At 36.9% G+C, this 26,227-nt stretch overlaps 1 protein-coding gene and 1 long non-coding RNA gene across 4 annotated transcripts in view; one reads left to right on the forward strand and one right to left on the reverse strand.

Annotated features, from left to right (window-relative positions):
- The window catches only part of LOC127947272 (chemokine-like protein TAFA-5), a 44,656-nt gene that overhangs the window by 14,296 nt on the left and 4,133 nt on the right, over positions 1-26,227 (forward strand). The window contains exons 1-2 of one of the 2 annotated variants that reach the window (XM_052544278.1): positions 396-955; positions 11,861-12,010. In XM_052544278.1, coding sequence (XP_052400238.1) covers positions 865-955; positions 11,861-12,010 — 241 coding nt within the window. In that variant the 5' untranslated portion in view covers positions 396-864. Of the gene's footprint in view, positions 1-395; positions 956-11,860; positions 12,011-26,227 lie in introns of those variants that run through there. The other variant, XM_052544277.1, reaches the window with a different exon arrangement.
- On the reverse strand, positions 14,458-18,527 carry LOC127947275 (uncharacterized). Of its 2 annotated transcripts, XR_008151258.1 has the most exons (4): positions 18,264-18,527; positions 17,561-17,626; positions 16,879-16,995; positions 14,458-16,091 (listed from the first exon to the last, which is right to left on the reverse strand). It is a non-coding gene; the product is annotated as an uncharacterized LOC127947275 (long non-coding RNA). The 2 variants fall into 2 exon arrangements; XR_008151257.1 differs by lacking the exon at positions 18,264-18,527 and having other exon boundaries at positions 17,561-18,070.

Here is a 26,227-nt window from a genome sequence, read left to right on the forward strand (position 1 = left end):
AAATACAGTGTAGAATATTAACAGAATATTTAACCCACTTTTGATAAAAACAAAAACAAAACAAAAACAACAACAACAAAAAAACAAACAAACAAACAGCAAATTATTAAATGTGAATTTCATAAGATCAAATACGCCGTAACTTAGGTAGGCTATTCCTGAACTTTTAAATAAAAAGGAAAAAATGGAAAAATAGACAAATACATCTCAATATTGGACCCATGCATTTTCGAATTAGATTTGGGCATTTTCGTAACAAAACAGGTAAGCATACTGTAAATATCTCCGCGCGCGCTCACCCGGAGATTGACAGATTTAACAGTGATGACGTTGACTTTCAACCAAGACTAAACTCGCGTGCAGACCCGCAGCCTCAGTTAAACGGGAGACGCTCAGACGGGACGCACCGCGCCTCGCTTCCGCAGTTTTGCCGGCGTGTCAACTGAACGACGCAATAGACTACAGACCCCTCGCCCGCGCTTGGACATGTGTGAGGTCTTTTCCTGGACTTTAACAGAATTCCGGGGGCGACAGTTGTATATGCAGCACGAGGCTCGCGAGTGGATGTGTGAAGACATGCGGCGCGTTGCCTGGTAAATATTTTGGGACGACCAGTGTGCGACAGACTATGCAGCGGATAACGGGACGAAGTGTCAGATGCCGCGTTGGAACTCTCTCGCACTGAACTTTAATCCCTCCGAATAGAAACCTGTCGCGCGAGCAGTTACGCACCATCAACAGAGGCTCGTCCGCATGGAGAGTGTCCTCACCGACCAGCCTGCTCGTCCTGATAATAAGGGATTTTTTCTAAAGTGTCGAGCCGGGATGGATGTGCTTTTCTAAACGCATCTGATCAGCAGAAAGATGCAGCATCTCCGCGTGGCGTGGGCGCTCGCGGGAGCGGCGCTGGGCTTTTTCCTGCTTTTCTTGATTCAAGCGCATTTCTTCGGAGAAGGTAAGCCGTACAGTACACTAACGGTCTTTGTCAGAATTCGATGCATTTTGCAGAAATAAAACATATAAATGAAAAGTTTAAGATAAGTAATTCTAATGAAAAACAAGTTGTGATTGTCACAACTTTATCATGAAAACATATAGTGATGATGTTACAACATTTTGATGACTTTTGCGCATTTTAAGTTATCTTACAGTTCTTAACTGCACATATGTCATTAAACAATATAATATTAATATACCAATGTATTTGAGCTATTCAAATCTCTGTTACTGTAAAATGTGATGATAATTGTACAGGTGGTGCAATGAAAGGCCACATGATCACTGGGTTCATCAAAATAGGCCTCTACATCTACATAAAGACATACCTAGATATCAAAACCAATGACACTAAAATAATGCTGTAAACTTGTAACTGAGATGGTTTGTAGGGAATTGTGGGAGTACCTTTCACCACAAATTATAAGGTGGTTTCTAAGTTTTGATTAAAAAAATGAATTTCAACAATATTCTATTGTAAAAGTATCCAGCCTTGTTAATTGTACATTTTCACTTAATTCAGAAATGTTATTTGTAATGTTTTAGAATATTATGCAGTAAAATGACATGTTTTGTAATTTTAGATCGATAAATAGATAGCTATGGTAGATTAACTTCTTTAAAATTACTTAATTTATTTATTTTAACCGTGCAGGGTAACATATTGCTTCCATGTTAGAATTTCTTAAAGTCGATTACAATACAAACACATTTTAAAGAGATTATGACCTGTTTATATATATATATATATATATATATATATATATATATATATATATATATATATATATATCTGTTTCATATGGAGTATATGTTCTGCCAGTGTATGGGCATCTGCATTTATCTGGCATCAGAATTGATAAGAAAAAGGACTTGTGTATGATCTTTCGTGTACTTGTGTTGTGAGATACCCTGTGATGCTCGGAAGAAACCTAGACACATCTATATTCCAAGTCGCTGATAGATAGATAGATAAATAGATAGATAGATGACCTCAATCTGACATTTTTTTTATCTTCTATATGCTCTGGAAAGCCTCATAAAATTGATCCATGTTGCATAAGAGTCTCAGTATAAGGCACAATGTAATTTGTTATTTTTTACCTCAGATTATTTTCACTACAACTCTTAAGTACAGTGTAAAGGTGAGTTGGAATTGGATTTTGATCATCAGCCTTTGCAGATGTCTTTATTTTTTAGAAACTGATGAACGTCTAAGTGAAGCGATGCTATCATTAAGTTATGTTTGGAGCTCTTAGTGTGTGTGATATCCGTATAGGTGCAAGGTTGAGACCATGAGAGCTGTAACCCATTATGTGTGAGCTTGCTTTGAACAGCTTAAAGGTTTGAATTGGCCTGCCGCCATGGCAAACAACACATGTTGGCCTGGTTACCACAGTAACTGGGCTTTTAAAGAAAATAATTGGAGAATGCATGGGTTTGCTTCCCACAAAGTGCCAAGGAACAGAGCAGTGACCTCCAGCATAGTGATAGAGAGAACCGCAGGAGGCATCTGCCCAAACGCTTTCATTTCTACATACAGAGACTTAGTGCTGCGCTGGGTGTTTGATATTATAATGCACCAACCTCAGACCTCAGCTCACACTGTCCAACATTTCTCCATTTATTTTCTTCTTTAGGCCAGTTTCATTTATGCTTAATTTCGAACGGATTGTCCAGTGGCTTTATAAATAGCCCTTCATCAGGACTGATTGTAACAATGAACAATTAAAATTACTAAGCTAACATGAAATCCAAATTGACCATATTTACTGTCCAAATACACATTTATGCTGTTATTGTGAATGAGTCAGCATTGCATGTTAAGAAAACCTGCTTCACTAATGAAGCAACTTCCCTTTTCGGCTGACATCACTTTTTTACAGTCTTGCTAATAGTGCAATTTCACGCAGGTTAACATTAATGTGATAAAGACACTTTTCTTTAAGGATGAAATGAAACCTTACTTTTTTATTTTTAATATTCTGTTTCACTCTGAAATATGTCATATTACATGAGTTAAAGTGTTTAATCTATGATATTTTAAGCTTCTAAAGCTCTTTTTTTTTTTTTATCAAGGCTCCATTTTGGGTCTCGGTTGGTCCTTTAGTTATGTTGTAGTCTTGAAGTATTACACACACACACAAAAAAGCATACAAAAAGAGAATGAGAAAAGTTTTTAAAATTGTGAAAGGATGTTCAGTTTAAACAAAATCTCTCCTGACCAATGAGTTCAGGTCATGAGGACAAAAATGCTACCGCTAAGCTTTTGAAATGAACAGTTGGCTACAAAGATTACCATTACTGTGGCCCCCTGAACTCCCCAGCAGTTACTAATTGATGGAAATAGCTTGAAAGAGGATGGATGCCAGACTTAAACCATGGAGTGATTAACAAAGTGTAACACTGTGGCAGGCCTGTGGAAGGCTTGTGTATCTTAAAGTGTTCTGCGTAAGTTTGAAGTATTCTAAATAAATTAGTTTAAAGCACTCCCCAGGAGTCTGTACAAGCAGACATCTTGCAGTCACACTTTGCAGGGGCTTTTTAGTATGACTGGACTTAGGAAGCAATGATTTTGGCTGCCTGCTGAGCACAAAGGCCAGCCAGACTGACCTGGCATCAGATCCAATCTCAGTCTGACTGTCATTACTGACTCTAAAGGAGACCCTCATCTCCCGCCAACCCTCCCTCTGACTACTGCACCAATCTACACAAGGATAATAGGTGTGTAGGGTGACAGGAAGGGATATATACTGCCCAGATAAAATATCCTTAGCTCTTAAGCAGGTTATTGGCAACTGATAATATGATATAACAACTAGCTGAATGATAGGATTTTTTTTTACCTAAAATATGATACAGGATGTAGTCCTCAATATCAGGTTGCAATAATTTTGTCTACTGAATATAAAAGCTGTACTCTGCATTTTTATGGTCTTGCAACAGTCTCTAAGGAGGAGGAGTAAGATTTGGAAACATTCAACATTTTAATTTACTTTAATTTCAAAGTGACTAAGCAGCTGTATGCATAATCTGAATACAAAAAAAGTATTTTATTTATACATTTTATTTTATTAATAAATACATTAATTTTATTTTATACAAATATATATTTAATATAAACTGTATATTTATTATGTACATTTATTTCATAAAATACATTCATTGAATTGTGTAGTTCAAACCAAACCATTCTAGACCATTTCATTGCGTTTATTGTGTCTCATATCTGACCTTTCAGTTTTTTGTCTTGAAATTGACTTCAAGTGGTCTTTCTGTTTCATGATCTTGGGTTTGCAAGGAGATGGAGGCGATTTGGAAATAGAGACTTACATTCAACATTTTCTCTTCAAGTAACTGATATTGCATTCAAGGTATTACATTTTTTTGTTTTTGCATTACCTGGGAGTAAAATCAAGACTTTCCAGTTGTTATGCGGTGTACTGTTCAAGCTATAGGAATAGCTTTAATAAAATAATAAAAATCACAACAAAACAAAACAATATTTATGATATTTTATAAAATAAATACATTTATTTTTCAATTTGATACAATTTTATTATTTTTTAAAAATAAATTATTGGATATTTATTGTAGCTTGTTTCATCTCAAGTCACAACATTAAAATAATGAACTTGCACTGCATTATATAAACTTTTTGGTTTGTGTTTATTTAAATTTCTTCAGCTCTCTCTGCCCATCCAAGACTTTATGTTGTCTCATCTCACCTTTCTCTTTCTTGTCTTGAATCTGACTTCCTGGTTTCCTAGGCTAATCTCCATCTCAGACAATGCTGTGTTTAATATCTTATTATTCTGCAATATCCTTAATCGTCTTCTCAGAACTCCTGTCTTATCGAGCCTCCGAGCTATCGAGACATTATTCATATGCGCCTTTGTCACTGTTGGTGTTTCCTAATGAAAACATCTTACAGTCAAATTAGGCCAATTGACTCGTATTGCAAAGCAATAAGCGCAGCATAAAGCTTTGGGTTATAGAATTGAACTGAACGATCTTGGCATGAGAATGAAGGCTGATAGCGTGGTGTGGCGCTGGTGGAGTCCAGCATCAGTCCCCTGATGATAGACTCCCTTTTCACTCCATCACTTTTCTGACAGCCTGTAAAGGATAGCTTTTGAATTTCAGATCAGCACAGCCAGCAAGTCTCCATCTCCGAGATGCATGGTTGGCAGCTCTTTCATCCCTAAAACGCATGCACTGGAGTATACAGGAGATCCTGCGGAGAGCGCTCGAAGAGGTTGGAGATGAATCAGACATTTCGCTGTCAGCGGGGCTATTTAAACAGACAGGGGGGGAGTATCATCTATCACGAGTTGCGCCGCTCAACACGTCTAAGCTGCAGCACTTAGAGGCGTTTCAGAACAATGCAAGCAAATCTGAAGCTTATCAGAGCGTTATGGCCCCGTGACCATTAGCAAAGTGTCGACTAGCATTCTTGCTGCGTTAATTATGTCATAATGGGTCGTCCTGGGGTGAACCCGCTTTATTAATACCTCTATCTCCCATTCAGTGTGTTTAATTGTGTTTTCCTCTAAATTAGCTCAATGTTCTAACACTATAATGGTTGTTTACTCTGACTCACGGGATGAAGAGGAGAAAAAAGGGCAAGGGAGGAAAGGAGGAGGCCAAGGTAAGGTGGCGGGAAACAGCAGATAAGGCAGTGTCTGGTTTGTCCTAAAGCCACGGCAGGGCCGAATGAATGAGTGAGAGATTAAAGGAGGGGTGCTCACAGTCTGCATTCAGTCACTGCAGAGCCAGGCTTTGCTCTTGGCATGCTGATTAGCCTCCATGAATGGCTCTATGGACTCCTCTCTCTCCAGCGTCTATCAGAGCCAAGTCATTACGGCCTATTTGGGGCTGAAGTTGGAGATGAATGGTGAAGCTTTGGAGTGGGGCTGACCTCTAGGGCGCCACGGAGAAAGAGAGAGAAGGGCTGGGTGTTGTCAAACATGACAGGACTGGAAAATAATGTTTTTTTTCCCCGTCCAACAGTTTTGCAAGTTGCTATATTTGCAAGTTTTATTTTAATCAGAGATGATCACTGTAAGGTTCTTGACACAAATACCATTTTACCCTTTTGTTATTACATTAAAATGACAGAATTCCATTGTGACTCACCACCTAAAACCGAAAGTGTTTATAAAAACCTGACATGAAAAATGTATCTTTAAAAGAAGAAATTCTTGTCAGAAAAGTTAATTTGAATAGAAGTTGGCTCTTAAAGAAATTAAAATATATATTTATAAGGTTTCGCAGTTGTGTCACCAACATTAGGTTTACATAAAAAAGGGAATTAACTCTGGCTAATTGTAATTTTTTTATTTTAAAGAAATAAATACTTTTATTTACCAAAAATGCATTAAATTCGATTTATATTTCAAATAAATACTATTCTTTTGAACTTCCTATTTATCAAATAATTAACTGTTTTCAATAATAATAAATAAGAAATTTTTATTCAGCACAAAATTAGCACATATACATATTATTAATACTGTACCTTAAATTTTTACAGTATTTTTGAACAAACAAATGCAGCTTTGGTGAGAGACTTCTTTCAAAAATAAAAATCTAATATCTTACCAACCTCAAACCTTTAATATGTGGTATATAAGAAATATGTTATATACTGTATAAATATGTTTTCAGTTACTTTATTTTCTGTATTTATGTTATGTAATGTGTCTATAATGTTATCTCTGTCACACAAATTATAACAGAGCTGTGTGATTTTTAGATAATTTGCCTTATTAGCTAGCAACATCAGAAAAAACTAAATAATTCCTGCATTTGATATACTGTATGGTTATTTTGTCATCATTTCTTTTAGACTGTGGTGACAATTCAATAGTAGAAAATCATTTTGAAACAGTTTCTATATTCGCAATTCATTCTTAACTGTAGATGAAAGATAGATTTGCAAATTTGCAGAATGTTCTTTACATCTTTATGAAGGATGATTTTATATAGTAAACAGTAAATCACAAAACATTACTTTCCCGTTGGGTTTTCATTGGCAGGGTCATGTATTTTGTGAGAAAAAGAAAGCAGCAAGACATCCAAAATGATTCCTCTGTACATAAACATTTATTTTTCACTTCCATGTCCCACGTCTGCAGAATCAGAGAAGAATACATTATTCAGTTCAGAGCAACTTTGATAACGAGGAGTTTCCACCCACATCGCCGCTCTCATTTCCTGCCAGTCGCGCTCGCATCATATTCTGTGATGATGTAATGCTGAGGTATCTGGCCTGTCATAACAACTTTTCCACTGTATTCAGAGCTTCAGTTCCATTTGGAGTCTTTGAAGAGAGAGAAAGCAGACGTACCGCTATTATAGCAGACACCAGACCAATGCCTTCTGATTCTTGTAACTCGGAGGAATGCTGATTTTTGATTTTGCGAAGAGAGAGAGAGAGAAAGAGCAGAAGAGTGAGAAATGATGTCTGGAGAAGAGAAAAACAGATCGAGAGGTGAAAAAAAATCAAATCACCCTTTGAAAATGTTCCAATAATCACTGAAGCGCTCCAGCAACTGAGTTGGCCAAAAATAGATTGAATTGAAAGTTCTCTTGGTATTTTATGACGGGAGATGCTTGCAATAAGGATCGTCTGGAGAACTTGCCTTCAAATTCTTTTGTGTTTATTTTGGCAGCTCCGACAAACTCGCAATATTTCTGTCTCAGTTTCAAATGTAGTTTGAAATATTGGGTGTAAATAAAGGCGATGGGCTTGCTTCACATCCTGATGAATCGGTGATGGGCTGAGAGCAAGCACTCCATGTGTTTCTGAAAGTTATGTCTTCTTTTCTCTAGCCGCCGGTGTCAAACAAGATTTCCAGCTATGCTCATACATGTTAAAAAAAAAAGAAAGAAAAAAGACACCGACTGTATTTTTTTATGTGTAGACAACAGATATGCAAACCAAACCAATCTGGCTAGATGTGCTTTTAGGTTCAGTAGCTCTGCACTGATGCCGCGTCTGTGGCGGTGGAAGCGCCATCCATCATCGTTTGTGGTGGAGCTCATGCATGTTTGGTCAGACGAACCATTCCACACACTGTAGATCAAACTTGAGCTGGATACATATACAGGGATACAGGAACATTTACATGTCAATAACTTCTGTATCTAGCCAAGAAGATGCAATACTCCATCATGTGCTACAGACAAACACTTCATATGTCACTCACGACCACAATATATCACAGTTGCTCGCAGACTACATACTGCTAATGATTGCAATACTCAGACACACTTCTCTGATTGGACGCTTTCTTCTGTAGTGAATGTAATTGCCTCTATCTGTAGTGTAGATGGGGTTTAAAGCGTCCATATCACAAGGAATCAAATTTTCCTTGATCTTCTGAGATAAAAGTGCTTGAAGAACTATGAGACGTACTGTAACTTGGAGAACTCCTATCTCCTCTGTTAAGAGAGAGAATTGATTTAGTCGTTTTATTTTATTACTGGGTTTGGATTACAATGTTATGAACATTAGTTTACTTTTACTAATATCCTTGATCATTTCAGACTGATTGTATCTGTTTATGTGGCATTTTTTACTTTGAACTGGAACTCGAGCCTCCCCAGTCAACAGTTTACTTTATTTTGATTTATTTTATTCTATTTAATTTCTGGCTGTGGAGTTTAATTTTAATAACATCTATGACCTTTTTAGTTTGATTTTAGTGTTTAGTTAAAAACAATTATTATTATTATTATTTTTGGTATTTAACTTTTGGGAATCAAATCCATGTTTTATCAGACAGCTACAGAAACAGTGGAAAAAAAATGCAGGAACATCAAGGGATAAAGAAAGAAAGAAAACAATAAATTATTAATATTGCTTTTATCTCTTATTTTATTTATTCTAATTTCTTTGTTATTATTGATATTTTTATTATTATACATTAACACTATTAATGATAGTTGTCATTATTGTCAATTTTTTTTTAAATAATTATTATTTGCCCTAAGATTTTTGTTTTGTTTTGTTGTTATCATTATCATCATCATAATCTATTCTATTTTTTATTTAAGGTTGAAATTTTGAAATTGCTTACTTGATGTATGGTGATAACAAAACTAATAATCAGTTTGATTCCTAAGAGAGATAGCTTGTGCACTCACATGATCAGTGGTAGTGGTTAGATGTATATATTTTTGTCTTGCAGGTAATAACATGACCAGTGACTGACTGCCTGTTGAAAGCTTGGCAATGGATAAACTAATTATATACATGAGCATTTTTCTTTGTAAGGGGGTTGGGGGTGATGAGGCGTCCTTGCGCTGGCTTAATCATCACCTAACATAAGCACTCTCTCAAGAGGTTGTACACCGCTTATCTGTCTGGACTTATGGTGGGGATTTTGGAAGATCTGCAGCCCACCCTGATTCATCAAGCTTTTTTTCTGCTGACATGTTACTACTATGATTCATCATTGTAGGTCCATATCCAGCATATTACACTGGCTTGATGAGAGCATGTATGTAGGTTCATGTTTATGCAGGTGCAGGATAATAGAGGAACATTGAACAATGACTGCATTGTGCAGCTTCAGCAGAACTTGGTCCCCATCAGTCTGCTAACAAGGGTGATGCCTCAGTCTACAATATTAGTAGGGAAACTAACAGCTCAGCACCATAAAAAAAAAAAAAAAACATTTATTTTGTCAAAGCTGTGGGCTAGTTACACATACGGTGCGCTACGGTGCTTATATTGGAGACGCAAGTTCATAATTCCTTTTCATAATATGGTTAATAACATTTATTTATTTATTGCAAATTATGTATGACTTGTATCCACAATGTTTACAAAAGATGTTAGTTTGAGTACTCATTTCTGACATATTGTACAGTGTGACGAGTTGGGCAGGGCTGAGAGCCGTGGGAATGGAGCGAGGCTAGTAGAGTTAATGATAATGTGCGACACCTGCGCCGCTCACCAGGACTGGTCCTCTCTTGTCCTTCACTTGCTGGGTCTCATTTCAGAGGCTGCGTCCTCCGGAGGTCGCATTTGAAGGCTGCATACGTCATCGGGGGAAGTCTCATTTAAGAAAAGTAACCGTTAAATTGCGAAGTAAAAAATAAACTATAGCATTTTAAACATCACAAGGATTAACAGTCAATATTATTATGATTACTTTTCTTAAATGAGACTTGCCCGATGACGTATGCAGCCTTCAAATGTGACATCCGGAGGACGCAGCCTCCGAAATGAGACGCAGTTACTGTCGTCACTCCTCCTTTTATCCTTCCGGAGCTCCTTTGTGGGACTCGAGACCGATGAGTGGCGCAGGTGTCGCGCATTATCATTAACTCTACTAGCCATGACTCTCAGCCTTTCCCAACTCGTCACATATAGTAGAACACAATACTACTACTACCAGAGGTTCCCTACTCATGTATGTTGCATCTTTAAAGGGACTTAAAGGGACCATTCACACAAAAATGGAGATTCTGTCATCATTTATTCACCCTCCAGTTGCTCTAAATAGATGGCTGTATAGCCCTATATATATATATATATATATATATATATATATATATATATATATATATATATATATATAAAAACCATTTGCTGAGAGAAAACTTAAGAAAGACATAAAGCACATTAGTTTTATTACTTTCAGACATTATTAAAGACTAATTTTAGTTAAAGTAGACATTTAAATGTTGATTTGAAGTGTCAGTTATTATTATTGCAGACAAATCTGGACACAGAGAAAACATTTAGTTAATTAGCTTGAGTGCGATGAGACACATGAAAGTCTTTAAAAATAAATATTTGTTTTAAATTATAATTGAGTGTGCACAGAGACGGGCTGTGGTCGAAATGTATCCTTCTTCAATCTGAAAAAATCTGCATTCCGATCAGCGACTGGCAAATTCAGATTCATATAGCTTTATTGGCGTGGTAAAAAGGCTTTTCAAAGCTCAGACAGTGTTTTCAAACCAATGGTGTTGAGCATTACCAAATTCTGAGGCTACAACAGGCAGCGAATCAGGCAGTGATGGACAGCTCTCTGATCCAAAAGTCAATAACATATAATAACCAAATAATCTTAAGAGTAATTTTATGAACAAATGTGGAAAAAATTGAAAACGTAGAAAAAAATTCAAGTGGTGTAATCCTAAATTCCTGTGCAGTGAAAGAGCTGTCAGCAGGGGGTGCTGCAGCACCCACAGCACCTCTAGTACCTGCGCTATATTCTAAGTGTCAAATTAAGAGGAAAAGATAAGGCCGAAGATGCATATATTAGCTGGATCTGGCAACACAGTGGAGGCTGCGCCCACGTCATCTATCACAACTCCCTCAAGCATCGTTCACTCTGCCAGCGTCTCGCAGCGACATGTTTATTTCTCCATCATTTTCACACCACGGCCACAAAAAATTCTACCAAACTGTCTAAACTGAATTAGCTATACATTCAGACATGATGTGTTTTAAATGAAAAAAAGTAGTCAAATTTACAGAGGACTGGACATCTGTGACCTCATAGCTAGCTTTGCAATTATTTAAATAATTTGTAGCCTTATTCTGATTAATCATACAGCCCAAGACCTGAGCCATATTTAGGAACTAGAATTACTGACTAGGGCAAGTGACCACCCAGCAACCACCCATGAAACCCTAATGATCACAAAGAGAAACATGTTAAAAACCACTCAGAACATGAAAGCAACCACCTAGCAACACCCTGGCAACCAGCCACATCATTCCAGCCTTGTAGCAGGGAATTTAGCACCACTCACATTTTCGTAAAGATTTGATTGTCATCCTGGTGGTTTTAAAAGCCCAACTGACATTTCTCTAAACTCTTTGTCCTTCATTCAGGTCAGCTGGCGGCGGGTACATGTGAAATCATGACTCTGGACAGGGACAGCAGTCAGCCAAGGAGGACCATCGCCCGGCAGACGGCCAGGTGTGCCTGCAGGAAGGGCCAGATTGCCGGCACCACCAGAGCCAGTCCAGCATGTGTGGATGGTAAGAATGAGGAGGGGTTGAGGTGGGACTCATCCAGGCTTTGGTGCCACTGCCTCTAAGCCCACCAGAGCATCCATTGCTGGGGCTTTCAGATTCCAGTCTGATCCGTGAGATTACGCTGCTCAGTGAGTGTGGCTGAAGTGTCACTCACAGGATTTGGGATGTTGCTGCAGGTTTCATCAGTGCCTGAGGTCACGTGTGTGGAATGTGTTACGAGGTGACGGACACTGGGGAAATTTAGAGTTGGTGAGATTAGCTCCGAGCTGCCATGTTTTGTTTAAATTGCAAACTTCTGTAAACACAAATGACAAGTGAATCTTGACTGTAGGTTGTCAAATGGAAAAACTTCTTTAACTTTAATCTTTAAATCCACGAATCTACATTTCGAGTCCAGCATGACTGAGTCGTGGTTCAGTAAGCGAATCATATGTTCATTCAGTGAATCAGATGTTAATGATTGAGTGAGTTCATTAGATCAAGGATTCATCTGACTGATTCAAACTAGTAATTAATTTTTTGGGCAATTCATTAGAAGAACTGGCTCGCTGGAGTAATTTAAATCAGTGAATCAGTGAATCAGACTGTGTACATTTGTTTTTGTTAAGTATCAATCTTCTGCAAAGTGAATCTCACCTACAGGGTTTCATATGAACAAAATTAAGTTTCTAAAATTTTTAAATACACAAAGCTTCACTTTCATGACTGAAAGAGTTGTGTTCTGTAAGTGAATCAGATGTTCATAGTAGGGCTGGACGATTATGGCCTAAAATCGAAACCTCGATGAATGGAACATTTTACCTCGATTACCTCGATTTGCCCTCATAGTTCACTGACAAGGTTTGTGCTGTAGCTGGGGTCAGCGGGTCCCTGGTTCAGGTTGTACCAGTGGGCCCTGTTTGAAAGTGTTTAATTTGTATGTTCGTTCTGTTTATTTGTTTGTGCTATTTACACAGTGTTTACGTTTTTTCAAGTTTGTAAGTGTCCAGGTACAGAAGCCGAATAATTAAATGTAAAATAGCACTGTAAAAATTAAACATACAGTCAAACCAAAATGTATTCAGACAACTTCAACATTTCTCACATTATCAGTTTATATGCTATAGTTTAGAAAACTAACTAACAAATAACTTTGATAGAAAGATATGTAATTGATTTCAATCAAACAAAACTTCAGACAACAGTCAATACTTCGTTGGCCAATTACCAATCAATGAATAATAGTATTCAGTCTGTGGTGTGAAAAAGTTGCATTAGTAATTCCGCAATGGAGAGCTCAGTTCAGTGTTACTGTCTGTGAGAAGCGTCTCTCTCTCTCTCTCTGCATGTGCAGCGAGCACAGCACGAGTAAACAGGTGCTCAGTTCAGCTTTTCCGCATCTTGTGTTTGAATGCTTTAAAGTTTTTTGAATGGTTAAATTGGCAAGTGACAAGGCTTAATAACACGTGAAAATGATGGGCTTTCATGACGACATGCAGCAGCTTTCTGTCAACTGTCCTAAGAATTTTTTTAGACTGGTCTCAGCCAGACGGTTGAGATCGACTATTAAAGGTGGGATATTTTTTCCTATTGAAAGCGCGATCTCACATCATAGCTCACTATCAGCAGTTATTTTATCTATGTTCGTAACATTTCTTTTAGATTATTGCTCGGTGTAAGAGAAAAATAAAGATCAGATAAAGATAGCGCAGTACCATTAGCCTACGAGTGATTGTGTGTGTGAATTACTGTCTCTATATTATTGTGAAGCTATGAGTTGTAAATTGCATAGTTTTTTCAAAAGTAGAAAAATATGCTATAATAAGTTTTGAGATTCTAAGCTACTTTAGTAATAAATTACAGGACAGCGCTGACAACTAGTTTTTGCGTTCTTCTGTGTGCGCGATCTTCACAGCTATGAGTTTTCGGGCCACAATGCAGCTGCACGAACATGGGAGCTCGAAATAATAATACACATCCATTCATCTAAGCGCTTGAATGTCCAAACCATAAAACAAATACAACTGACGAAGTTTAGTGAAGACGAAAGGCTCACCGCTCGCACGCCATCGCTATGTGTTGAACCGGCGTTCACCTCCGTGTTTTGCTTTTATGGCACTGACTGAACGGGGCAGAGTCACGGTAGTATGCTTTTAAGGGGGAAGTATTAACAGGATTAAAAAAACGAAATAACCGAAATGGGAAAATTAAGTCGGTTAGAGGTTCTGAATTTCAGTTTCGATTATTTTTCGATTAATCATCCAGCCCTAGTTAATAGCCATTTTGACAGATTCAGTGGGTTAATTAAATGAAGGATTTGTCAGACTGAAGTCTTTTTGAGTGATTCAAAGGCACTGATTCATTATAGTCATTCATTCATGAATAATAATGCTAGTTGTGCTGTATGTTTGTTTTCAGACTTTTGCAATAAAACAAATGACAGGTGAATCTTGACTACAGGTTGTCATACACTCTAAAAATGGCTGGGTTAAAAATAACCCAATTGGCAACCCAGCACTGGGTAAATATTGGACAGAACACATGCTGGGTTAAAGTAACCCAGCATGCTGGTTTACACATTTTAACCCAGCATGCTGGGTTATTGAGAAAACCCAAGATAGAGTCATTTTTACCATTTGTGGGTTTGCATTTTTATGATTCTGGGTTATTCTTGCTGGGTTATTCTCATAATTTCACTTTTGCTTAACAAAGCAATCATGGATTAATAAATAATGAAGAATACAGGTTATTTAGACTGTTAAAAAATATTTTTAATGCCATCTGACATTAAAAAATTTGTACCAATGACAAACAACATGGAATTTTCCCTTTTTTTGTTTCCAGCAAATGCAAAATAAATAAATAAAAATCACAGACATACAGTTGCAATAAATAAGAAAATTATTTCTGAATGACCTGTGTCTAGCTGTTTAACTATTACATTTTGAGATTTTTAGCTATTTAAATACACAGTGAAATGACATTGACAATTAACATTCTTTAAATTTAAATGTAAAATAATTTAAAGATGTCCTTAAATTTATATCAAGTATATAAAGACTCCTACGTAGGGGGATGTGCACTGCTTAGGGTAGTTCAACATATAGTTCACCCAAAAATGAAAATTCTGTCATTTATTACTCAACTTCATGTCGTTACAAACCCGTAAGCCCTTCGTTCATCTTCAGAACACAAGTTAAGATATTTTCGATGATATTCGAGAGCTTTCAGACCAGGGTGAATAATTAGTGACAATTTTCATTTTTGGGTGAACTATTGTCAAACACTTAAGCTCTGAAGCAAAGATCTACACCTGAGAGCAGTGTACTCCGTTATAGAGCCTGTCTATGGAAGGACAATTTTCAAAAGGAATTGCTAATTATATTTTCAATTGCGTTTTCCACATGTGACAAATTGTGACAATCCAAACACAATTGCAAATCTTGAACAAAAACACTGTTTCAAAAACACTGAACAAAAATTACGGTTTCAGTTTTCATGAATGCAGTGACTGCCAAATTTCAAATGGAAAAACAAAGTCAGTTTGTAGCTGTATTTTCCATGTATTATGAGTAATAAGCCTGTCATATTGATCAAATACTGCATCATAGCAGCTTTACAGTATTAAATAGGAAAATAGTGTGTAATAATGCAAAGGGACAAAAGTAAACACTCAGTTTTCAGTTAAAGTCAATTCGTCATTGATTCAGTGATGTATCGTCCCTCTGTGCAATCAAGTGGATGATATCGCTTGATATTAATTGTCCCCAACTAAAGAAAAACAAGAAACCAAAACTCCATCGGTGACAGAATGGAGAAAAATCCTTGGGAGAAACCAGGCTCAGTTGAGGGGCCAGTTCTTCTCTGACCAGACGAAACCAGTAGTTCAATTCCAGACTGCAGCAAAGTCAGATTGTGCAGGAGAATCATCTGTTTCCTGTGGTCTTGTCCTGGTGCTCCTCTGAGACAAGGTCTTTACAGGGGATCTGTATCTGGGGCTCTAGTTGTCCTGGTCTCCGCTGTCTTTCAGGGATGTAGAGGTCCTTTCTAGATGATGATCTCCATCTGGTCTGGATACGTACTGGATACGGGTGGCTACGGTGACCTTGGAATAAGAGAGAAACAGACTAATGTTAGCATAGATGCAACATAAGAACAAGTACATGAGGTTTTATGAATTACCATGTCTGTTTTTTCACTGTGTCGCACATGTTACCTGCCAAAACTCAAATGGAATTTTTAGCATCTGAATTTCCAATGCCTCACATTGAAAACTGTCAATTTTTGTCAGAGGTGGGACCATACTATGGAGAGTGTTTGTATTGGGAGGTGACGTCACTCAAAGACAACTGTGCAAATGCTTTGAACAATGGAGGTTAAGGCACTACTAAAGGCAGCTGTCGCTCCGAGAGATGTGTGATAAAGAACAGACAGTGCATCTCCCTATATTCTTGGCACCTCACACAATAAATAATTCTGTCATTTTTACCCCAAATGCAGCTACTATCCCCTGCTAACCGTTAGAGCCACATGGTACTATTGGTCAATATTCACCACTAACCATATGCTTTTCACCAGAGGAATAAAATATAGGGTAAGATGCAGCTAGGTAAATAAGAGTAGAACTGAAATGTTGTTTGCTGACGTGCATCAGAGTACAAACAGTGAGAGATTTGGGGTAAAAACTACAAAATATCTCCCAATACAAACACGCCCCATAGTATAGTCCCACCCTTGACACAAATTGACAGCTTTCTGTGTAAGGCATCTGAAATACAAATGCTTTTCAATTGAGTTTGGACTATTTCACAATGTATATGTCCACATGTGGAAAAATACAACTAAATATACAATTTGCAATTCCTTTTGAAAATAGTGCAGAATATCCTTACCTGTCCATTGATTATGATCAATGCCTGAGAGATCTGCTGTCATTTTTAAATCGCCACAACAATTGGATGGGGTTTTGTGGACTCTGCTCAGTTAAGGAATTCCATGTTTGTTCCAACCTTTAAAATAAAGTAAAAAAAAAAAAAGAAAAAATACAAATTGTTTTAATAACAGTGATTCAGTTCAATTAACTGTGTGAAGTTAATCATGAAATTGACCCATCATGATTAGGAGTTAAATTCACCTATGAGTTGGTCTACAGAAGCAGAATATGATATAGTGATTGGCTGAAAGGTGTGCTTTCAAACTGTCTAATCAATGGGATGTTCCAGTCATTATAAATCACAGTTTTATGTTAATATGATGGCTATATCAAACACACACAGTCACTGGCACAGATAAGGGAGATCACACTGCATGCGCGCACACAGACATTTCTATGACAAGTCACGTAGGTAAAACAGTCCATATATAAAAACTTATAGATGTACCAAAGTGATAAGGACAAGTCAAAAACACGATCTGGAAAATTAATATATGATGTTTACGCTCATAAATTAGGTACATTCTGGTGCAGCTTTAACTATAGCACGAAATAAAAATATATAAGTTACGTGAGGGTTAACATTAGTTGATTACCACAGACAAACAATTATGTAAAATGTATAATAAACACGAACTTACCGTTAGACGCCTCAATAAGACTGCACTCGACGAGTTTTTCTCTCACAAATGTATCCATGCGCTTTTCTGACAGGAAAAAAAACACATTTTGAATTATAATTTGTATGTAAAAAGACTTTATAAACCACAAAAGCATCAAATCACTTCACTAACGCGGCCAGCGTCACTCGCTGTGCGTGCGCGCACTTTGAAATGCCCTGAGACGTCGATTCTTTTCCGGGAATCACTTTGTTCGAGAATTACTGAACCGGTTTACTTGAACTGGGTCGTTGGTTCTTTTAGACCTGCGGTCCGACTATATTGTACGTAATTTGTATGATTTAAATGTCGATATGGACAACTGCAGGCGTTTACATTAGAGCAGAAAGTCGTATTCACTTTTTGAACTCATTTGACTCACTTAAATATCAAATTCGCTTTTCAGTGTCAGAAACTACTTTTTCCTCTATTTTCACAGGTATTCGCATATTTCAGCCATCAGTCACTGTCTGAAACTTAATAAAACTTTATTAATCTGTCGTCTCAGATACCTTAATACGATTATGCGAGTCGCGTAAGGTAGGTTGGCTGTTTGAGGTAAACAGTTCATCATTTAACGTAAATAATGTTGGCCTGTAGACGTTTAACAGTATTGTTGCTGCAAAAAAAGTTATAATTCTGCCAATTTAAAATAATTATTATTGAAAACATTAAATAAACTTACCTTAAAACAGTTGAAAGCCGTGGCTTTGCCCCGTTGTTCTTCCAAAGTGACAGTTGGGGAGCGATTTAAACATCTTCAAGGCGCGTTAAATAACCCAGCGCTGACCTGAAACAACCCAGCGACGCAACCCAGCAGGTTTAACCCAACACCTGGTAAACTGAAACTACCCAAAAGTGTTTAAAAAGAAATTAAATAACCCAACAAAATGACCCAACAGACTCAACCCAGCATTTTGGGTTAAAAAATAACCCAGCCGTTTTTAGAGTGTATGAACAAACTTAAGTTTCTAAAGTCTTAAAATACACAAAGTTTCATTTTGAGTTACCCACCCCCCCCCCACCAAAAAAAAGTGTTTAAAAGGACTATTCAAAATTTGACTGGCATGACTTGCAGTTCAGTATGTCAGATGTTATTTTAGTGAATCAGATGTTTTCTAACCGCTCTGACAGATTCATTGAGTTCATTAAGTGAAGGATTTGTCAGACTGATTCAGATCTTTTTTTTTTTTTTTTGAGTGATTCATTAAAAGGACTAGCTCATTAGACTCATTTGTTCATGTTAATTTCACTGTTAGTTTGTGTTTGAGTACAGCTGCACAGTGAACATAATGGAAATACATAATACAGGGTCTATTTATTTCATTACATTCACTTCAGCTTGCTTTTGTACTGTATCCAAGAAGCAGATGAGACACTTTCAATTATATTTGCCATTTACAGCTTTTGCAAGTACATTGGTTGTGTTCTCTTTTTCTTCAATTTAGTTTTAGTCTTAAGTGGACTGGTTTTCAGCGTGACCTGCACTTATCTTCATGTGGTCATATGTCTTCTTGCCTTCAGTTGTTGCTATGACACCCGAGTAATTTCAAGACATATTTCGTAAGGTAGGAGTTTCTCCGTGGCCAGATGAAAGTAGGTGTTCTTGAGTAAATTGCTTTTGAAAGACACAGTCCTCCATGTTTCTACGACCTTACATCACCTGTAGTGGGCTACACTGCATGCCAATCAGTAACCTTGGCTGAACAAATGTTATAAAAAAGCCAAAATAGCACAGTAAATCCAGTAAACAATAAAGATTACGAACATAAAATGAGCAAAAACAGAACGATGCAAGCAGAAAAAAAGTGCCTCAGTAATTCTTTATTGCAGTTATTGGAATATTGTCTCATGGCTTACAAACCAAATTGACAATGAAAATCAGTCACTCTATGTTGGCATTTTCTAACAAGACAGCCGGATACAATTTCTCCAGTGGTGCGTGCAGAGGTCTTGAGGCTTTGGCCTTTCAAAAATACAGTTATTTCATAGCAGCCAATGGATTCTGCTCTTCAGATATAATTTTAAGAATTAAAAATAAAATCTCAGTGTATCTAGTTGACAATTTACCCCCTGCATACGATGACAATCTTTTTTCAAACTCTTGTTTGTCGTTTAACTATGCACCCCACTCACTTTTAATTTTGTGGAATTTGCTACTCTTTGTGTCTGAAGCTGTTAAAGAAATATTGATTTCTTTAGTTGTTTTGTTTCTTTGGATAAAAGCTTCTGCTAAATATAGCCCAATCTCTTCAAATGAGGCAACACTGCTGTTTTATCTTGTTCTGTGCCCTGTGGCTTTATCTGATAAAAGGCAGGCAATCAGACAGGTTTTGATACTGAGAAAGAATAGCCAGAATGTGTCTGCCATTATGTATTAGTACTAAGACTGGCAGCTTTAGTCGCACGAGAGCAGGCACTGAGAAAACATGCACCGCTGATGGAAGGTGAGCAGACTTTTGTGTTCAGCACACTGAAGACAAAACAAGATGACACTGTTGATCACATGTGGCTCAGTGATAAATAAGAGTGTCTGTGGTGAAAAGAGAAAAATCTAGTTTAAAACATAAACAATACAAATTTTTATGCCATTATTAAAATTTAATCAAAAATGTTGCGTGGTGCAACACCTCCTAACATTTTAAATAAATGAAATGTACACAACTTAATTGTTATTTCAAATAGGTTTTTAAATATATTTTATTTTTCGAATTTAAATTAATATTAATTATTAATAAATTAATTCAAATTAAAATATTCCTTTTTGGGGAGTAAGGACATTTTACAAACTGAATTAAACTGAAATTTGTAAGTATTAAAGAATCTTGAAAGACATAGGAATTTTCATAAAAACATTAAGCTGTGATTACAACATTGATACTAATAATAAAAAAAAATCTGCATATTAGAATGATTTCTGTAGGATCATTTAAGATTGGAGGAATGATGCTGAAAATCCAGCTTTGCCATCACAAGAATAAATTACATGTTAACATATTTTCAAATAGAAAACAGTTATTTTAAATTGTAATAATATTTCACAATATTAGTGTTTATACTGTATTTTTAAACAAATAATTGAATCTTTGAAAAGCATAAAGAAAAAGAAAAATCTCCCCAACCACAAATTTTTGAAAAGTGATATATATAAACCTGTACACTGTATTCAGTGTATCGGTGAATAAGACTGAAAAATGAAAAACACATTCTCTGGCATGAAACCAGGTTGAAATTATGTTTAATTCATGTTCGTAGTATAATTAAATTTTCACTTGTATAAGTACAGTAACAGGTCAGTTCAAACTGCAAACCGCCTGAATGTAGAACGAGTAACAAGAAAAGCAGAGCCGCGTTTGCTCTGTGGAATCTGTTAAGACGTCTTGGGTAACTACGTCGACATGGCAATTAGAATGAATTTATCATCAGACCAACAGGAAATGAAACCGTCATGAAGTTTTCATGTAGAACAAAATCAAAGTGGTCTGGAAAGATCTGCCATCAATATGGCATCAGTCTGGAAAAGCTAAACTGCGGCATGTTGGGACTCAAGAGGGACTGCGGATTCTGCCTGGAAGCGGTTGGGAAGTGACAGCAACAGAACCCAATTCCCTCAGCTGGTGGTAGCGGGGAGGTGAGAGCTGACAGCTGGAATATGCCCTGGAAATTATGCCGAAAGTCAGAGGAAGGAGAGAATTTTAACAATTAGACAAGGTGATCGCCAACCAGGTGTCAAGATAATCAAGTCCCGCTCACCAAGCACCTGCAGTAATCTCAAATCTTTGACTCCACAATCGAATTCAGAATGTCAGCCCAAGGATTAGTAATGTTTACCTAGTCACACAGCCTAGATGGATGTGATAGGTCAGGGCTGACCTCAGACAGTCCATTCAAAAGCATCTGCTCCTATAGCGGTTGTCTATGTGCCAGCATTACAAATGGGATACCGGCTTCCCAAAACATTTGGGAGTGGCTTGAGAAGTTCTACACCATCAATCAAGACAACAGAGTCAGGATGGAGCTCGCTTTATATGGGGAATATCACGTCGGGGACACCAAAATCTACAATTGTTGTGTTCACATTGTTTACATTCAATACAAGTTGCATTGCTGGCATGCTGCGTTATATATTTTTGGACACAAAATATATTGTTATTTGGTTCACCCACTAAATAAATATAGAGACTTGATGTAAGCGGTCCCACTAGAAACTAATTATATAATGCATCCTCTGTGTTTCCACAATGCTCTAAAAATTAGCATGCCCTTTGATTAAGTGTCTGCAGGTGTGCCCATGATAACACAGACTCTCCGCCTTGACTCCACCTCGACTCTTTTACACAAACATCCTCTCACAAAGATACCTTCATTTTGTTTTCTAGAATCAATTATGGTGGGGAGGAATATCATTATACACATATTTGTGCATTTGGTGATTAATCCAAATGTATTAATCAGTTCCTTCCTTGATTTTTAGCCGAGTATGACTAAAAGTAATAACTTGGCGCAGATGTTTATCCAGTAACCGATAAAACTGATTGATCATTGTTGTTCATTTAAAAAAGGATTCATCAGACTCATTCAAACCAGCGAGTTTATGTGCTTTTGACAGATCCAGTGATTTATTCAGATTCATTCAGATTCATTCAGACTGATTCAAACCAGTAACTTGAGTCAGATTCATTAAACGTGTAGTATGGAATTTTTGGCCACCAGGGGTCACTCAATCAAAATAATAACATAAGACGTACTTTGATGACGTCGGGAAAGAGCGTAAGGCTCATGGGAGTTGTTATTCATTGAAACACGTGCCATGTCGCTCCCTATCATTCCTCACTCATTCTAACTTAGTATTTTGACAAGCACGTCTTTTCGAACGGAGAGATATAGACGGTTTCAACTGCAACAACATAAATAAACGTTACTGCGCATGAGCGCTTTTGTGGACATAACTTAACTTCCGGTAGACTTCCAAATAGAATCAATAACAACAGCCAAGTCCCTCTAGATACTAGATATTTTTTGATATTTTTTGATAACAAGATATTTTTTGATAACAAACAAAATGTTTGCTGCGTGGATCAGGCGGACTTAATGAAAATGCAAATTCATTATTTGCCAACAGGAGATGTCTTAAAGCACAGACATAAAGCGCCAGAAATAGATGTTTCCCCAGTAACAGCTGTAAACGAAGCAGAGCTGGTACGCTCACACGCTGCTATCAGGCATATAACATGCAAGTCTTCCTTCAGAAATACAGCGATATAAAAACACCTGTGCCTCGTTTTGATATTTAAACATAAATGTAAGGAATTATTATTATTATTAAACGTGCGGTACGCAACGTTACTCAATGAAGTCTTTTTGAAAAAAGATCTGTTTTAAAATTGTGGCGAGTCTCAAAAAATAAATAAATGTATGGGAAACACATCCTGCAGCACATCCACCTGAGCCCAACTTCAGTCTACTCATCACCTTAACTTTAACTGCGTTTGTAGAAGGCACCGCAGCCAGACCGATATACACGACCGTGCGCCCGATGAACCCGTCTATATGAATTATGAGACCCCTATCAAATCAATATTCCATCTAGCTAGTAGTAATATATGTTAAAAAACACGGCCGCCTTTCGTTAATAATTATAATTACGTTATACTATGATATCGAACAAGTTAGAGAACTGCATTTGAAGCTACTTTATTCAGCTAGATATAGAACAAATGTAGATTTACATGAGAGCTAGTCCATCTGCGTTTTACACAAGACATCATCGTTTCACAAAATATACGGATAGATAAAGTTAGATGAATGGATGCATACCTGTTTATCAGAATGCAAGCGAGTTCGACATCTCTCTGTAGTTTCAGCTTGTCACGAAGCTCTCTCTATCTTGTAAATGCAACTCCAATATTTACCCGTGTCTTGTTGCTTCTCTTGTCCCAAAACCATCTCGGGTCATTTATTTCACCCGTGCGTTTGCGCTTCACAGAACGCGCAGGCAAAGCATAATCATGATCCATAACTAAGTTATTGATTGAGGTTTAAATACGAATATAAACAATATAATATAAAATATAATAGTCTCGATAAAGGCTACTACTTTTTCTTCTGCGTCTCATCTTTGTTTCTGATCGGCTTTGTATTTGGCGGTTCCGCAGGAAGTTAGATAAACTAGAGGGGTCAAAGTTTATATGACGTCATAGATGGGCGACAAAATGGAAATAAAGAAACGTGCCGTGTCTTCGAATTAAACTATAATTTTCTCCGGATTTGAAAGTTTGTGGAAACTGTCGGGATGATGTAAGTACACAACTAAAAAATATATATAACATAGATATAGTGATTTCTGCTATTTTTAAAGCAGAAAAATTACATATTGCGCCTTTAAGAGCTGGTTCATAAGACTCGTCCATTCGTGAATCCCACTCCACTGATTGTACTGCATGTTTGTTTTTGAGTTGATTTTATGTGCAATAGAAGCTTCTGCAGCTTTGTGAACAGCAGCACAGACAATACTGGTGTAATGGCATTGTAAGAACGACAGATGCAAAACAGTTAATTGTTATTCACATCTAATTCATTAGCCAATTTCTTACATCATAAATTCCCCTCACTGATTGCATTACAGTGGGGGGCTTAACATTAAGAATAGAAGGGGCCTGGCTTAGAAACTGTTTGAAATGTAAGCTCATGAATTCATTATTAACCAACAACATGTGTTACTTGTAAATTATGGGCATTTCCTCTGTAAACTGGGCTGATCTGAATACTAGTGTGTGCCATTACTGTCAATGTTAAACATATAGAATTCTCAAGCTGTGTTCGCTGTAAAAACGTATAGACAGATGTTTGATGTTCTCGTCGGTGCCAAACGTCTGAGTAATCGCAGTCCGCTGCAATGAGCAGCCAATCTCATTTATTGTCCCGATAAATCTTGAGTCCGGCCTCTACACTGGTCATCAGTCACAGCTAAAGTCTTAACTGGGGCAGGAATGACAGGGCCTTGAGGACTGGAACTTCCTTTCTTCAGAACATCATAAAGACCATATTATAAAAATCAAATTTAGGTTTAAAAAAAAAATGTGAATTTGACCATACAGTGCTTGCATGTAGGGTATCTAATATTCAGAATGCAAAGCAACATTTTGTGATTTTTAATGTGCTTTTAATTTGAATATTCATATAGATGTTTGAAGAATGTTGGTAACCAAACAGTTGACAGTAGCAATTGACTTCCATATATATGAAACTGAAAAATAAATAAATACAATGAGAGTCAAAGGCTGTTTGGTTACCAACTTTCTTCAAAATATCTTCTTTATAATATCTTCAGAATATCTTCTAATATTCTTTCTTGCATCTATTTAAAAGCAGTGAAGAGTGTTGTTTTGTGCGGTCATTTTCATGTAAAGCTTATCTTGAAAAGAAAAAAAGTTAGACAGAAGAGAGACTTACTAGATATTGATGTGCTGCCTTTCAAGCTCTGATATTTCCTTCAAAAAATGCAATTTTGTATTGAATAATTTTGATTAATGATAAAATATTAGTAAATCACAGAGCCATAGTTGAAAGTCACATATATTTTACGTGTACAAAAAAAGAATAAGAGCGAAATCATTTTAGGTGTGATAATGGAGGTATCCAGTGATCTGTCACAATTTAGATGCCGTCTGCAGCAGCAAAGAGAGATGCATGAATAGTGAGCAAGAACATCTTCACACAAGAATTGATTGCAGGGATTATTTTGATCTTTGTTTTGCCTTTTTCTAATTTCAAACTGTTAACGTGTGGATACTTCAAATAATCAGATTATAATTCAATAGATTTTATTTCCAGCATCTAACAATAAGGAGTTTGCATTGTGAATCTGAGTTAAGCGAAAAGAAGAGGTTTTCATTCAGAATCAGTTACATAAAGTACAATCATTATCTGGGCAATGTCACATTTTGGTCTGCATTTGTGCCCCTTTGACCAGAAACTCTAAATTCAGAGAGTTCTTTGATGTACTGATTCAGAAGCACTTTGTGCACTCTGTCATAATCTGTTTGGGATCCATGGAGTGACAGTCTCAATGCTCAATAGCAGGAGATGAAGGACAGCTCATTAGAGACAGAGTCTGAGAGCTTACTATGTGATGTGCTGACAGGACTCTCTTCGGCTGCTGTTTGTGGATTTGTTGACTTTACTTCTTTAAAGTGTTCAAATGTTGATTGTCTGTCATGTGTAATGCATCACTGGAGGCCGGAGTGATCCGATGTCCTGCCCGAGACAGGCAGAGAATGAGTTAGAGGTGGGATCTTGGGGGTTTTCCAAATAGCGGAGTATTTTAATGTGAAATAAAGGGTTTTGGGGGCATCATTATTACAGTACGTCAATTTGACAAATCCCTAACACAAGACCAGACATTTATAAAATGTAATGGCTTCTACAGCTTTCCAGCTTTTCATGTCCTTCAGTTGGACTCAAGATACTGTTACTTTACTTCTGAACTGACATGTGGTTTTCCCATAGAGTATTATCAAAAATCACATAGACTTGCAGCGAAAATCTTGAACTGTAATCCAGTCTATTTATTTATACCTCCATCCAATTACATTTAATCTATCTATCTATCTATCTATCTATCTATCTATCTGTCTGTCTGTCTGTCTG

The sequence above is a fragment of the Carassius gibelio genome, chromosome A25, assembly GCF_023724105.1.
Source record: "Carassius gibelio isolate Cgi1373 ecotype wild population from Czech Republic chromosome A25, carGib1.2-hapl.c, whole genome shotgun sequence".
Lineage (NCBI taxonomy): Eukaryota > Metazoa > Chordata > Actinopteri > Cypriniformes > Cyprinidae > Carassius > Carassius gibelio.